Below are 16,109 nucleotides of genomic sequence, written 5' to 3' on the forward strand. Positions count from 1 at the left end.
AAAGGAGAAATTCACAGAAAATGGATGAGGCATGTGTGTGTGTGTGTGTGTGTGTGTGTGTGTATGTGTGTGTCATTCATGCTTTTTTCTGTCTATTAATTAATTACATGCTATTGGAATGTACCTTTTGACTTGATAGACTGCTGAGATCCCTTTGACCTTTGAAGACCCCAAGACCTTGAAGACCCCCAAGACCTTGAAGATCACCAAGACCGAAAAACATCTCGAAGTATTATTAGCTCACCTGGACTTTAGTCTGGTGAGCTTATGCGTTCGAGCAGTGTCTGTAGGTGAGTGCGTGAGTGAGTGAGTGAGTGAGTCACTCAGTCAGTGAGTCCATAAACACTTCAGTCATTATCGCTTGAACCAAACACACGATGTTGATGAAAGTTGGCCACAAGCTTCAAATCTGATGCCTAACGAAGGTTTATTGACCACATCAACATGTACGCTCATTTAAAGGGGTCTACTGGTGGAGGAGTTGAACCCCAAAATAGGTATTTGCTCTCTCCTCCAAAACTACACACACAATTTTAATGAAACTTGACCACAACCATGATGTGCCAAAGTTCGTTCATGGCATTAAAAAAAAATCAGGGTCTACGGGGGTATGTGGGGGTTGAGTAATTGTTGCTCTTGATCCAGGTGGGCTTCAGGACGCGTGCGTGGTCCTATGTTTATCATTATTAGGCTTCTAGGCTGGGAAACCAATTGTTTTTGTTCAGACTAGCAAAAAAGACCAAGACTGTGAAGACCAATGAAAATTTGGACCAACGGGTCCCCGAGTCAGTCCAAACAAAGGACACAAGAAGGAAGTAGAAAATAGGCGACAACAGTATATTCAACAAGATGAAAAAATGCCAATGTGTTGAAAATAATAAAAAATATTAATGGGAGGTGGGGGAGGGGGGAAGGGAGGATGACATGGGTGACAGTAAGTAAATAATAAGGTAAAGAGTAAAGACTGTTAACAAAGTTTGTACTCTCTCTTTATATAGTTTGGGTTGTGTGGATAAGTCATTACACTCACTCCTCATGCTAAAATCAATGTTTATCCCAAGGGAGAAATAACCGGCCATCCTTAAATCCAAGAATAAATTGTGCCAAAACAATCAGAGGCAAAGTTTAAAACTCCAAATCAAATCATAAATCACTTTTTAAAATAGCACGATTGACGAAGTCCGTTGAAAAGCTCCGAGGATCGATGGGGTAAAGAACATTAAATAATCCACTTAAAATAAGATGAAAAAGCAGATGAGGGTCACCATTTAAAATAATGAGATGGTGGTGAACAGCTGGCTTGAAGACCTGGAGGGAATTAGTAATTTGTGCTTGTTGTTTGTTCATCTACCTGGAGGGAAGGTTTCATTAGTTATTCATGCCTGTTGTTTGTGTCCTTTACAACGTCCTTAAAACAATAAATTTCCTGTTTGAAATGATTTTCAATTTTGTTTGACTGCCAGACAGAGTGAAAATAATGATCTCACTCCTCTCTGCGAATGCACAGTCATGACAAATTCAGAGCCACGCACTGTTAAGTAACACGGTCGTTTCCCGATTCATGTTCAAAATATAACATTCTATTGAAATCAAGTTGTTCCTCGATCATAGACAGAAGGACAGACAGCCAGAAGTGAACCAATTGCTGAACCCCGCTTTTCGCTCAGCGTATGCCAGGTAATGAATGGTTATAGAAATGTTGCTTCGAAAAGATAAACCTCAAAGTCGTTTCAGCAGCAATGAGAGGAACTGTTTTCAATCAGGTAGAGAGATTGCAGGTAATAGGTAAAGGGAAGAGTGGTGAGCAATTTCGGATGGGTAGTCACATGCTTCACATGTTAGAAGAATAATTTTGAAATCGATTCTTTGATGGATGGGGAGTTGATAAAGGGGAGTGGAGTGATCTTTCAGCACTTAATCTTGAAGCAGATTGTTTCAAGATAATGGAGGGAGCACAAGGAGACCAAAAGTTTTGAGAGTTACTTTAGTAAACATATTTGCTAAACATTCCGAAAAACAAGAAATCCAGTGGGGTGTTATCTTTTTAATATCATATATATATATATATATATATATATATATATATATATATATATATATATATATATATATATCAGACACTTTCTCTCTTCAACAACAACAAAGCAACACAAATCACCTTTGGTAATTTAGCCATGATGCATTACACTTTGTGCTGTCACGAATGTTTAAAGAAAAGTTTCAGCAATTCGGGAGTTTTGGAAATTTAACCAAGAGAAGGAAAAGGTGGAAAAAAGGGGGGGGGGGGTAACTGGAAGGAGCTGGGGAGGATCAGAGGACAGAGAGCAGAGGCAGTTATACCAGAGGAAAAGCAGGAATTCCCACAATGAAACTGAAGCACAAGGCTGGTGTTCTCACACCTCAAGCATGTTGGTGGCAGGCAAGCCACAAACCTTCCTGCAATGTGAGCACAACAGCCTTGTGATTGTTTCATTCTGGGAATTCCCAATTTGAGCTTTACACACTTTGCCAGTTTCTCAGCATTTTTGATGGACACACTTCTTTCAAATGGTACTATACATCCATTGGGACCATGCTCTGTGCAGAGCGTTGATGCTGCTAAAGCAGTCTCCTTGGCTATCGGACACAATCCTGCATGGGTTGCCACTCAGATACGGGATACTAGCAAGCTGGTACTCATTTTGCTGACCTCAGAAGGATGACAGTCAAAGTCAACCCCACCTGGTATTAATTCAACAGCCGAGTGGGATTTTGAACTCAGGACCCAAGAATCCCAAGCCCAACACCCTAACTATTAAGCCAACACCAAGCTTAAATGGTACCGTCAAGTTAATAAATTGACAATTTCTTTTTTATATCCTATTATGGATGATATCTGGTCGATTAGCTTTAATCTCTCCATCTGCATGTACAGGCATGCTCCACAAAATTGTAACTGTTATTTTCCATTACAATTTATCTGTTGCTGGAAAAGTGTAGTGTTGGCATACTTTCTAGTGTTTATAATTGGATGCTTTGTTGTATCTTAGTTATTACTATTATTATTACTATTACAAAGGCTGACAATTTGCAAATCAAAAAAGAAAATCATGACTATCATTGGTGCATCGATCAGGCATCACAATCGTTCATTATTTATATAATCACAAATCCACACATCAGCAATATGATTGTGAGAATTGTGCAGGACCTTGTGATCATACACCCACTTGAAAAGTCGTTTGAAGTCGAACCATACGTTGGAGACAACTACTCTCCAATAAAAACAAAAGAGAATTTGAGATCGAGTTAATAGAGACAATAATAAAGAAATATTATATGAGAAAATTTGCATCACAGGATGAAGAATTCGCAACAAGAATTGCGCAGGACTTTGAAGCCCCCCCCCCCCCCGACCCAGCATCTCCCCTTCACCGAGAAGCTGCTCACATCTGGTCTGGTGGTTTCCACTCCACTGCCTGGCATTTTCGATGCCAAACACCTTTTATTTGATGACTGGATGCAAGACCTGAAGTGGGATCGGGAGAGCCGACAGGCATCACACGTAGGACCCTGAGTGGTATGTATTTTGTGGTATGCAATAAAATAATCTTTTGTGCGGTGATGGATTTTGTCATTCTACTTCTTTCAACAAAGTAATTTTGCCGATGAAAACTTTTCTTGTCCAGCTGGCCATGCAGCCTTGTGCCTTTCAACAAAAACAATCATGTAGCATTGATAAAATTAAGGTTCAGTAGTCAAAGTTAACATTTGGCAGATTGTGGCGGATAAAGAGCAGGGCGCTGGCTGTATCGGCATCCCCAACTGCAGCGGAGCAAGCGATGCGACCATCGGGTTGTGGGCAGCAGGCAGGTGCAGTTAGAAGACGTTGGGCAAGAGCTCGTAACTGAGGAAAGCGGCGACCAGAGTGATGCCACCATGCAAATGGGCTGCGGCAGCGATTCAGCAATGGCTCTAGAAGATACAAATGGGCTTCTTCCTGCACTCACACAGTAAGTAAGTTACATTTCCATATTATATAATGTAGTTAAGAGTTCAAAGGTTCAAAAGGACAGAGTAAATCAGAAGTTGCAGCAAATTAAACTAGAAAGCTTCTAAAAATGCAAATCCTGTCCACGTCCGCTTTGTAATCACTTATTCTTCTTCCACATGCCAAACATGGCAAAAATAGCTTAAACAATAAAATAAAAAAAATAAAAAAGACGATTTTAAGCGACCTTGACCTTTTGACCTCAAAAGCAATGGCCTTCAGTGACCCAATATGGAAACACTGCTCAAATTTCAAGTCAATCGCATGAAAATTGACGGTTTTATGCAACCGTGACCTTTGACCTTTTCATCTAAAAACAAACCAAAACAATCGGCTTCTCGCTTTTGATCGATAAACCAATTCAGTGACCCAATATGCAAATTCCTTAAATTTCAGGTCAATCGGATGAAATTGATGATTTTATGCAACCTTGACCTTTGATCTTTTGATCCAGAAATAAACTTGAAAGCATCTCAAAATGCAAAGTCCATCCGCGTCCATCTTGTACTCAAACTAAACCTGACAAAATTGTACATTTTATTAATTTGTGTTCTCCAGAATGTCAAAATAAAGCTTTATTGAAAATTTGAAAACAAAAGCTGAAATGGTAAAAAGTTAAGGCACGCACGCATGCACGCACGCACGCACGCACACACGCACGTCATTTTCAAATCCCGCCTCCCGCTATCCGGGGGATGGGCTAACTGGAGAGTTCATAGATCATCTTGCCCCCACGAAGTCTTGAGCAGCAAGGACATGGGTGGGGTCTGCGAGCAGCAAATTTGATTGGCCATGATGACATTAAATGCCGTAATTTTTGTCCAAGTACTTTTAAACAGGGTTTTCAAAGTGTCAAAAAGGCAAGTTGTGGTCTGCAGTGTTCAAGTCTCTAATTCAATTTAAATAAAATAAAGATTTTAAAGGCTGTAGAATTACATTTTTTGGGGGAAGTTTACCGCCATTGCTGCAGTGTCGTTTCCACCACACCACCTGATTTAACACATGACATTAGTTATTCATGCCTGTTGTTTGTGTGCATTATGACATCCATAAAACAGTACATTTCCTGCTTGGAATCATTTTTACCTCCGCCACCGAAGGTGAAGGAAGTTATGCTTTCACCCCCTCTCTGTCTGTCTGTCTTTCTGTGTGCAGGATATCTCAAAAAAGTTGAGGATGGGTTCGTACGAAACTTAGTGGACATGCTGGGTGTGTGACCATGACGAATTGATTCAATTTGGGTGAAGATCCAAATCCGGATCTGGATAGGACAATTATTTAATTTTTTTATGTGATTTTTTCACCATTGAGAGATTGGGCCAAAAACGATATATAGCATGATATTTCAAAAACGTATTGGGCTAGATAGGTTCTCGTGGATCAGGCATTACGTGGTGGAGGTATGCGCTCTACAGAATGCCCTTCCAGTCAATTTTCTTTTCCTTTCAGACAGGCAGAAAGAATAAAACAATGATCCCACTCCTCTCTGCGCATACACGATCAGGACAAATTCAGAGCCAAAGTATTAAACTACAGGTTGGTTTTCCAATTCGTGTTCAAAATGTAACATTCGAGTGAAATCAAGTTGTTCCTCAATTGTAAACTGACGTTTGTGGGCAGACAGACAGAGAGAGAGAGAGACAAAAGTGAACCAATTGCTAAACCCCACTTTTTGCTTCGTGTGTACATCGTAATGATATTTATCCATCCATCCATCCATTGGGACGACACTGTGTGCAGAGCGTTGTTGCTGCCTAAGCAGTCTCCTTGGCTATTGGGTACAATTCTGGACGGGTCACCATTCCGACACAGGATAGCAGCAAGCTGGCACTCATTTCGCCAACCTCAGAAGAATGACAGGCAGAGTCAACCCCACCTGGTATTAATTCAACAGCTGAGAACTCAGGACCCTAGGATCCCAAGCCCACCACCCTAACAATTAAGCCAACACCAAGCATATATGACATTTATGAACAGGAAAAATTATCAATCAAGAGTATGAACTAATCACCTGAGGACTAAGAGCAAGACGAGCACCAGGAGAACGTTGCAATTCCTTGCCAATCGTATCAAAAAGGTGCCAGAACTTGGGACTTCCACCAGCAGAGTCACGTTCTTGAGTGCGAGACCACAAACCGTCATGGCCCTCCGCTCCCTCTTTCCCATTCTCTTCATTCGAATCTTCTCCAAATTCTTCCTCGATGTTATCAGCTGCATCATGCCTCTCCACAGAGCCCACACTATCCCCAGTAGAAAGTGTTGCTGCTCCTTGAGCTACAGCCACAGCAGCTTCCTCAGCCAACCACCTACAGGCCTTTTGTGCCACCTCATCCGAGGAAAAGAACGTCGCCTTGAAACGAGGGTCTACAACTGTAGCCAAAACAGTATCACGGCGATTCTCTGCCTCAGCTAACCAATTGTCAATAAGCACCAACATATTTCGTCGCACACCTGTAATGTCGTACAACTCATTGGCCGAATTCATATCATTGTTCCTCTCATCGGTGCTCGTCTCTAAGAAGCGGCGGAAAACACGCATGAGGGGCAGCGTTGACCCGAGTGTCGCATCTGGTTTTCCGAGCTCAAGCGCAATCATTTCTGCTGATTCGAGCACGTCTATAAGCTCGTCAATGAGGGTCAAATGTGCAGGTTTGAGCAGTTTTGTGCAGTCAGTGTCCGGCTCCTCAAAACCAGACTCAGCATTCCTGCGGGCCTCGTGCAATGCCTTTACCAGACCATGCCAGTGCTTAAGGTCTCTGTTCAACACTGAAGGGCTTGAGAAGCCCTCAAGCGATACACCAATAGTTTCCCAGAGGTGGTGAACTGTGGCACGCTGCAAAGCCCCTTCATAAATCATTGTGGTGAGAGCCTGTAAGAAACAAGCTGCCGATGGAAGTCCTGCCATCTTGGCAGCTTCCTCTAAATTAGGTATGCCACGAGCGAGCAACGGGCCAGGACGAGCAGTGAAAGGTGCTTCAAGACCCCATTCAATAACGAGGCGTTGCAGCTGTTTGGCCAATGTCGCAGGGCGTGCTGTCGAAGGCAGGACACGAAGAAGACCATGACAACGCCTTGAGTGGCTATCCAACCAGTGTCCAAATAGCATGATTAAACCCGAGCCGCAAGGTGTTAGGGGCTGCACAGCACCGGTAAGGCAGACAATGGCAGCATTTCTTAATGACGACTGCAATTTGCGGCGGAGCCCAATACAGACCTCTGGGAGGACTCGTTCACGGAAGTGGGCTTCACCACATGGACGATAACCACGTTGCAGCTGCGAAAGCAGTCGACGGAATCCAACATCAGCTACAGCTGTGAGAGGCCGCCAGTCTAATGCCAACATCTCAATAACTTTACGGTCAATAAGCCATGAGGGCAAAGCAGCGGTCACTACAACCGCAGTATCATCATGCCCTGGCTCCCCCTCCACCTCGTCATCCTCGTCCTCCTCCCCTAAATATTCTTGACTAACTTCACTGTAACTTCGTTTAAGGGTTGGTTTTGCTGCTTTTTCATCGCTTGGGGATGTCAGCTGTGTTCTGCCTGTTATACCACATCCTGTAGCGGTAGCAAGGGACAAGTGGTGTGGCCCACTTTCAAAGGCTACCATTGAAAGGTTTGTTGGTCCAGCGTCTTGATTTGAAGACCCACTAACACCATCCGATGCTGGCTGGTCATTGCAGATTTCAGTGCTGGATTCACCGACATCACAATTGCTGGAGAGCATGCCATACTCCCAAGGTTCAAGAGGTAGGTAGGACTGGTTGTAGGTGAGCCTCGTATCACTATACAACTGCTCATAAAGGGTTGCCTGAGACTCTCGCTGCAGTTTGTGGCCATGCTGCCGCTGCCGATACTCCTGTTTTCCCCCCCACCAAAAGAGAAAACAAACGTAAGTACTTGGAATGTATTCATTGCTATATAAAGAATTGTTTAAGATAAAGTAGAAATTGAACCTATAATGTATCTCCCACGTAAAATTTGACAGGCTACACTCCCGATACAGCCAGTCGACAGTGATAGGACCAGGGGCCACAGCCTGAGAGTAAAGAAGAGGAGAGAAAAATCATCATCTTTTCCACACCTGTTAAGCCACTGTGCACCGCTCCCAAAATTTTGCTGATGTATTCCATCCTGTCCACCCCTTGTGTTCTGTCCACCCTGTCCCTTACTCCTCGTTGTTACCTGCACCCCTTGTTTGTCAATCTCCATCTACTTTCTCCCTCTGCCCTGCTGTTGGTGTTTCCCCTTTCTTCTGGTGGTCCCTTTGTTATGTTGTGTCCTCGTTACCTCCACCACCGAAGGTGAAGGAGGTTATGTTTTCACCCCTCTGTCTGTTTGTTTGTCTGTCTACCTGTCTTTGTGTGCAGGATATCTCAAAAGTTTTGGACGCATCCGGATGAAATTTTGTGGTCAGGTTGGGTGTGTGACGAGGACGAATTGATTCGATATTGGTGAAGATTGGCATCCAGATTTGTATACGAGAATTATTTAATTTTTTTTTTTTAAGTGATTCTTCACCATTCTCTCTCTATCGAGTGCAGCCTGTGGCTGCTGGTTGCATCATTGGTTGGGACGCGGCCATGCCGCTAATGCAGTGTCCCCCTTACCAGTACACTGGTACTCATTTTGCCGACCTCGGAAGGATGACAGGCTGAGTCAACCTCCTGGTGTATTTTAATTCAGCGGCCAACGGGGCTCGAACTCAGGACCCGAGGATCCCAAGCCGCCAACCTAACCACTAAGCCAACACCAGGAGAGAGATATAGATAGATATATAGATAGACAAGCCGGTAGGTGGCGATGGGTTGCCGAGCAGGACTGTTAGTATTGCGACACTTTGACCGCTGACCTAGTGGAGATTGGTCATTATGCAAATGAGCAAACTTGTACTTCTCATCGGGGAGTATACATGTGCAAAAATTTGTATGGATCGGTTGAGCCGTTTTGCCGGTAGGGGGATTTGAATAGACATTTTGACCGAAAAATGCACTTATTGATCTTTGACCCCTGAACAAATCGAGATAGGTCATTACGCAATCGAGCAAAGTTGTAGTACTCATTACGGTCCATAAGCATGTAAAGTTTCATTTGATTCGGTTCAATCGTCTTGGAGCTAGTGTAGTTTGAAGTTTCAGCAGGAATGCTCAATGGCCCTCGGACACTCAAGTTGAGAGGGTTGCCATTTGGAAACTATAAGATATAGAGCAAAATGGATGTCATATTGCGGATAGAGAATCACCTTAAGATTACGCATATCAAATCTCATCCAGTTCCATCGACTGATAACTACTCGGTATCCATTTGAATGAAAAGTACCGGAAATGCGGTTTGAAATCGGAAATCCCCAAAGTTCAAGGGGGTGCTGTGGGTGAACAAAGATCTAAATCGAAAATCCGGCTCGATTGTTTGTGCACAATGTATTCCAGACGATTGGTGTGAATTTTCATGACCATCCGACCATAACCTGAGGAGTAGCATTTGGCGCGAAGGCACCTCCAGCTCTCGCATATTATCGATTTTTGCACTAATTGACCTTTGACCCCTGACCTAAGCGAAATCGGTCAATATGTCCTGAGGCAAAGTTGTAGTGTTCATTGAGTACCAGGTCAGGTATGGGAGCATGTGCCAGAACAGCGCGTCGCTGCGTCCACTTTCCGCCGGTACTCCAGGGGCCTCCGTCTGGCCATCCCCCAGGCAGATGCCAGGCCCATCCCCATCTCCTTGAGATGATGGTCAACCTGCTGCAACCATGAGGCACGTGGTCGGCCCACTGGCCTCCTCCACTCATGAGACTCCCTCGCTGAGAGAATCTGGTGAGCAGGATCAGCATCAGGAAAACGAGCCACATGTCCATACAGCCGCAACTGACGCTCACGGACAATGCAGGTGACAAATCTCATCCGAGTCTCTCTCAGCAACCGCTCGTTGGACACAAAATCCGACCAGCGATAGCCAAGGATTCTCCGAAGACACCTGGTACCAAAGGAATTAAGTCTCCGTCTCAGATCCTTGGTCAGAGTCCAAGTCTCGCACCCATAGAGCAAGACTGGAAGTACCAAGGACCTGAAGACTCGGACTTTCGTCCTCCCACACAGGTACCGGCAGCACCACACCCATGATCCAGTGAATCCATGACTCCCCAGGCCCGACCCAGACATCTATTGACCTCTGACTCGCAGCCAGCAGAGACATGAATATCACTGCCAAGGTAAGTGAATCTCTCCACGACCTCAACATCCTCACCACAAACAGACACAGACAGGACAGCAGCATCCAAGATGTCACCGAAAGCCTGGGTCTTAGTTTTGACCCAAGAAACCCGTAATTCCAGCGGCTCCAACTCCTCATTCAGCACCTCGAGGGCCCCCAAGAGGATGTCTAAAGTCTCCGCAAAGATGACTGCATCCTCTGCAAAATCAAGGTCCGAGATCTTGACATTCCCAAATGATGCACCGCAACTTGATCTCTCCGACATCCTCCCTAAAATCCAGTCCATACAAGTGCTGAAAAGTGTGGGGGCAAGTACACATCCCTGATGAACTCCAGTAACAACTGGAAATAAGTCAGAGGTGGTACCACCACACTTCACAGCACTCTCAGTACCAGAGTAGAGTTCAGACATCAGATCGATCAGTTTTGGTGGCACCCCACGAAGACCAAGAATCCTCCAGAGGACATCCCGATTCACTGAATCGAACGCTTTACAGAGATCAACATAGGCTGCAAGCAGCCCCTGCCGAAACTCTCGTCTGCGTTCGGTGAGGACACGAAGTGCAAGGATACGGTCAATCGTTGAACTCTTTGGTGTAAAGCCTGACTGCTCTGGACGCTGGTGCTCAAGCAGATGGTGGCGAACCCTATCAAGAATTATCCGAGCAAAGACCTTGCCCGGCACTGAGAGCAGCGTCACCCCTCGGTAGTTGTTGCAGTCTTGGCGATCACCCTTCCCTTTCCAGAGAGGGACAACAAGGCCCCTCTTCCAGTCAGTTGGGATGATGCCTGTGTTCCAGGCAGAGCACAAAACTGCATGCAACGACACGAGTGCAGCATTTCCACCAGCCTTGAGAAGTTCGGCATGGATGCCACAGATCCCTGGAGCTTTGCCCCGTTTCAACTGGTTCACCGCAGCCCGTGTTTCCACAAGCGTAGGTGGACCACAGTTGATTCGAGGGTCAGCAACAGGGATTGTAACACCCTTGACGTCCAACTCGACAGCTGGGGGATCAGCCTGGTACAACCGCTCAAAGTAACCGGCCCAGCGGGCCTTCACTTCAGACTCCTCTGTCAAGAGCCTACCACTCTCTGCTCGAACTGTAGTGCTCCGAGGGATGTGCTTGGATGAACGTAATGCGCGAATTCCCCTGTAAGCGGGACGAGAATCACCTGTCCACAGGACAGGATCATCCTCTGGATGATCTGGACAGGATCATTCTGGATCATCCTCCAACGACCGTCAATGAGGACATGGTCAATCTCCTTTGCCACACCGCCAGCGTTGGAATACCAAGTCCAGCGATGAGCTTGTGGGCGCTGAAACCATGAACCAGCCACCCTAAGTCCATGACTTCTTGCAAAGTCAAGGAACTTAGTGCTATTCTGGTTCATAGTTCCTGACCCATGGGGACCAACACACACCTCATAACCGTCCCTATCAGTTCCAGTCGATGCATTGAAATCCCCCAAGACTAGAAGTGTATCTCTTCGGGGGCACTGATCAACCACAGACTCAAGTGTGGCGTAGAATGCATCCTTCACGGTGAGATCACTCGCCTCAGTCGGAGCATAAACAGAGACCAGGGAAATGACACCTAAGGAGTGACGAATCCTTAATCTCATAATAAGCTCGTTGACCGGTGTTACCTCAATTATCATTGGGGTCTGCTTATTGGACACAGCTACAGCAACTCCTTGGGTATGGTAACCATCAGAGCGACCAGACCAATAGTAGGTGTAACCACCCACCATTATCTCGCCGCAATCCGGTCTCCGAACCTCAGAGAGAGCTGCAATCCCGATGTCCAAACGCTTGAGCTCAGATGATAACAGAGACAGGTGATCATCCTCTCTTAGGGATAGGACATTCCAGGCACCCACCCGAAGGGACCGCCTCATGTTAACCCAAGGAGACCGCCGTCTGGTGGACGACACCTCAGCACCACTCCGACACACTCTCCCGCAATCTGACCCAGGGATGTTACCCCATGGTTTCCCTCCTATCATCAAAGATTGGGGGTCCCGAAGGCTTTGCCCCAATCCCGTCATCCGGTGAGCTGCCTTGCGAAGGGAAGCTGCACAGGAGGTACTCCCACGGAGTGGGTTTTCAGATTTTTTTGCGTTTTTGCGTTTTGTGGAATGAAGGGTTTTACGGTGGCCGGAGTACAAATCCTGCCACCAACCTCCTGATAAAAAGTAACCCAACTGTAGGAGGACGTCTGCAGACACAGTTGGGCACTAGATATGGATGGCCGTTGGCTCACAAGGAGCTCCTCCGCCCTTTGACAGGTTTTGTTTTTAATCCTGCTGGGTGTCCATATCCAAACACCCCCCTCACCAGAAAACCTGGTGGGGGAGACGGTTTAGTCGCCGACAACCCGACCATGGAACAGGTTAGTACAGGTTTACATGGTACCTGTAGCAGGTCACAGATCGAACCTGACCTGACGTGGGCTGCTCCTCGCACACGCCGAAGTAATGCCAGATCTGACTGTATCTGCCCATGGCGGGGAATTGAGTACCATGAACCTGTAAAGTTTCATTCGTGTCGATGCACTCACCTGGTCGCTAGGGGGCCTTCAATTTTCGCGCATACCCTAATTGTAGGGGGCGCTGCGGGTAAAGTATTCCATATATCACAAAAACCAGAATGTATTTGATAGAGCATCACCTGTAGATCATTTGTGCCAAATTTCATAACCCCAGGTGGGATAATGGCTTTTGGAATTGATTTCGCGTGAACGGTACCGATTTTGAAGGTTTTTCGGTTGTTGCTAGGGAACCAAAGCGTCCCTAGCAACCATCACAATTTCCAAAGCACTGGGTCATAAGATGTACCTACCACCCGAGTTTGGTCAAAATCCACCCACGTTTACTACCAATTATGCTGATGACAAACGAACAAACATCCAAACAAACAGACAGAATTACTGACAAAAAGGGTCACATATTTCAGCGACCCAATAGATAGATCGATAGATAGGGATAGGGATGGGGATGGGGATGGAGATGGGGATGGGGATGGGGATGGAGATGGAGATGGCCAAAAACAATATATATCATGATATTTTAAAAATGTCATGGGCCCGAAATGCTCTCATGGATCAGGCGTTACGTGGCGGAGGGAGGTATGCGTTCTACCGAGTACCCTTGTAGTTTTGTTCTGTGTCATACCTCTTGCATGAGCCTGGAGCATGTAAAAAAAAAAAAATAATAATGGGATTGGATAGGTTCTTGGAAGTGTTGGAGATGGACGGTTACATGCAGGGATGTTGGCAGGGCTGTTAAGTAGATCGAGTATGGATGGGTTATTGTATGCATCTGAGTGGGGTGTCATGTACGTATGTGGGGGGGGGGGGGGTCTCGTCAAGGGATGGTGTGTGGTTGGTATGACATGCACAGTGAATCTCAACCAAAAATAGCCTTGGCTCCCCCCCACCCCCCATAAAAAGGGGGAAAATATATAATAAAAATAAACATTTTATTTTAGCAACTTTTGGATATCCCTGAGCGTTCTCCATTGTCTCATCCCCACTGAAGCCTTCATTCCCCCAATGTCAATGAAATGACGTCGTTTTGACGGATATATTTGCTCTGGTGTTGGTGCGGCGCAGGCGTGATGGGCCGAATGGCCTCCTCATGCATCTAATTTCCTTCTTATCGTTTCCATTCCTTTCGGAAACGTCTTCACACCAACACGTTTTAATTGAACAATGCCATTTAAACAACACTTCGAGTTTTTAAATTTCATTGGACAATCGGGCGACTCCGCCCCTCCCTTTTCTCGATTGACTTCGCCTCCCTTGTCTCTATTGGCTCCGCCTCCCGTATTAACTTGGCTCCGCCTCCCGTATTACCTTGGCTCCGCCTCCCGTATTACCTTGGCTCCGCCTCCCGCATTACCTAGGCTCCGCCTCCCGTATTACCTTGGCTCCGCCTCCCGTATGAACTTGGCTCCGCCTCGTGGTCGATTTATTTATTTATTTAAAATTCCTGGCGTGCGCCGCTCTTCGGGCCCGGCACTTCCCATTGTTAAATGTCCGCGCCACGGTCGAACAGCCGCACCGGCTCGGGAAGGGACACCCACCTCGTAGGCGGCTTTGTGGTGCTGTAGCAGGTGTCGGATGAGGTTGGTGGTGGTGAAGTCGCTCACCTTTCTTCCACCCCTGGAAACCTTGACGCCGCAGAAGTTGCACACGGCCCGCGTGGGCTGCTCCTCGCACACGCCGAAGTAATGCCAGATCTGACTGTATCTGCCCATGGCGGGCGCGGGGCGGCGTCAGGGGGGAAACGACGACGGGAGTCAAACAAAGTGACAGGAAAGAGACGGCAACGCCGCCATGTTCCTCGTCGCTTCAATCGGGACGCGAAATGGGATGAAGATTTCGAAAAATCCGTTTTCGATCCGACTGTTGGAAACGAACCGAATCGCGCAGCGGGACGGGATGAGGAGGAGGGAGGAGGGTTTGGAGGAGGACGACGAAACGAGAAAACGGACGAGAGATCCGAGCGGGGAAGCTGCGCGCGCCGGTCGGATCAGGAGCCGGATGGCGGATGAGTCGTGGAGATCGAATCGCGACACGACGACGACCCGACATCCGGCTCGATCGGTCCCGTCCGCTTTTTCCCTCCTCCCGATGGCCGTTTTCACCGGACCTCGTCGTTTCTGAGTATCAACGAAGGACCGGATCAAATCGGATCACGTGGGCGCGAGGTTTTTTTTTGAGGGAAGCCGACGGCGTGACGTCACGATGTAGATGACGAGAACGGCCGCGCCATATTACCACTCGTGGTTTTTAAAAAAAAAGTTATCTGTTCACCACATCTCTGCGGTTAACTTCAACCACGTTTGGAAACGTTAACTCGCCACAACATTGTACATCGTCCGTCATTTCTCCAAGGAAATCCGTTTTTTTTCCCCGTCGATGTAGATCCAGGGGGTGAACTCTTGAGGCCATCTACATATTACGTACGCAGTTTTGGTACGCAGCTCCCACTCTTCGAACCACCGACCTCCCTGATTGAAAGCCGACGCTCCGACCATTACCCCACCCATTTTGGTCACGATGATCAATGGGTCCATCAAATGGACTCGCTAATCCAAGGTTGACGGTAAAACAACCTTCATGACCAGTTCAACACCATTCGTCAGAGGACGTATTATAAAGACCGTCCAGCTGGTGGCGCCACTGAACCATCGACTCGCGCGTTTGATCTCCAGATCAGTCGAATTCAACGCTAAACTGCCGCTCTGGTGCTGGGGGGGGCAATGTTATCCTGAGATCACCATGTGAAGTGTGAAGACATCTTTTTGCTAAGATTAATGTAAATAACAGAACAAAATGTTAACAATTCTTCAGGTAGAAGACACACGATTGATCGAATGTCATGATACTTGGCGTGGAAGATAGTGTTTTTTCGTTCATTCCTTGTGTGTTGTGGCTATTGATTTTATTTCAGAAACAAAACTCATGCTAATTTTCTACGTTGGATTTTATACAAAATAATCAAACTAAATGCTCTTGATTTGATTGTTATAGAGTCTGGGGAAGACCAGTGTATTAAATTTGTATTGTGATGTTAACCTCATTTTTATTATTTTTCAGGAATGTGAAATGGATATTAGGAGGTTCTTTAAAAAACGTAAGTCTGATGACTCTGACAACAATCAAGACACTCCGGGTACATCGGAGACGCATGTTGAACCAGCAGAGCAGCGCAGAGGGGGACATCACGAGCAGTTACTCGCAGCAACCAATCAGATGCCACCCCAAACACCACTTGTGAAAGTGGCCAATGACTTGCCTCATCATCTGGACATTGGATCATACGTCAAAACCACAGAACATTTGACCAATAATCG

The 16,109-nt window shown here is 46.3% G+C and overlaps 1 protein-coding gene across 2 annotated transcripts; it reads right to left on the reverse strand.

The window, feature by feature from the left end:
• Positions 1-272: 272 nt before the first annotated feature.
• Positions 273-14,939, reverse strand: LOC147022317 (zinc finger BED domain-containing protein 4-like). 2 transcript variants are annotated; one of them, XM_085893087.1, is made up of 3 exons: positions 14,400-14,939; positions 6,042-7,889; positions 273-3,979 (listed from the first exon to the last, which is right to left on the reverse strand). In XM_085893087.1, the coding sequence occupies exons 1-3, from the start codon at positions 14,505-14,507 to the stop codon at positions 3,731-3,733; spliced, it is 2,205 nt and encodes a 734-aa protein (XP_085749213.1). In that variant the 5' UTR covers positions 14,508-14,939; the 3' UTR covers positions 273-3,730. The 2 variants fall into 2 exon arrangements, with proteins under 2 accessions (XP_085749213.1, XP_085749212.1); XM_085893086.1 differs by having other exon boundaries at positions 2,066-3,979; positions 14,334-14,933.
• Between the last annotated feature and the right edge of the window lie 1,170 nt (positions 14,940-16,109).

This window comes from Eptatretus burgeri, chromosome 8 (genome assembly GCF_056783735.1).
Source record: "Eptatretus burgeri isolate ZD-2024b chromosome 8, Ebu_testis_v1, whole genome shotgun sequence".
Lineage (NCBI taxonomy): Eukaryota > Metazoa > Chordata > Myxini > Myxiniformes > Myxinidae > Eptatretus > Eptatretus burgeri.

Excerpts from the sequence above, each read along its gene's own strand:
- LOC147022317 (XM_085893086.1), bottom strand. The coding sequence starts at position 14,507 with ATGGGCAGATACAGTCAGATCTGGCATTACTTCGGCGTGTGCGAGGAG. Across the intron at positions 7,890-14,333 it reads ACCACAAAGCCGCCTACGAG|GAGTATCGGCAGCGGCAGCA; the intron begins GTGGGTGTCCCT and ends GGGGGAAAACAG. Across the intron at positions 3,980-6,041 it reads GTCTTGCTCTTAGTCCTCAG|GAAGAAGCCCATTTGTATCT; the intron begins GTGATTAGTTCA and ends GTGTGAGTGCAG.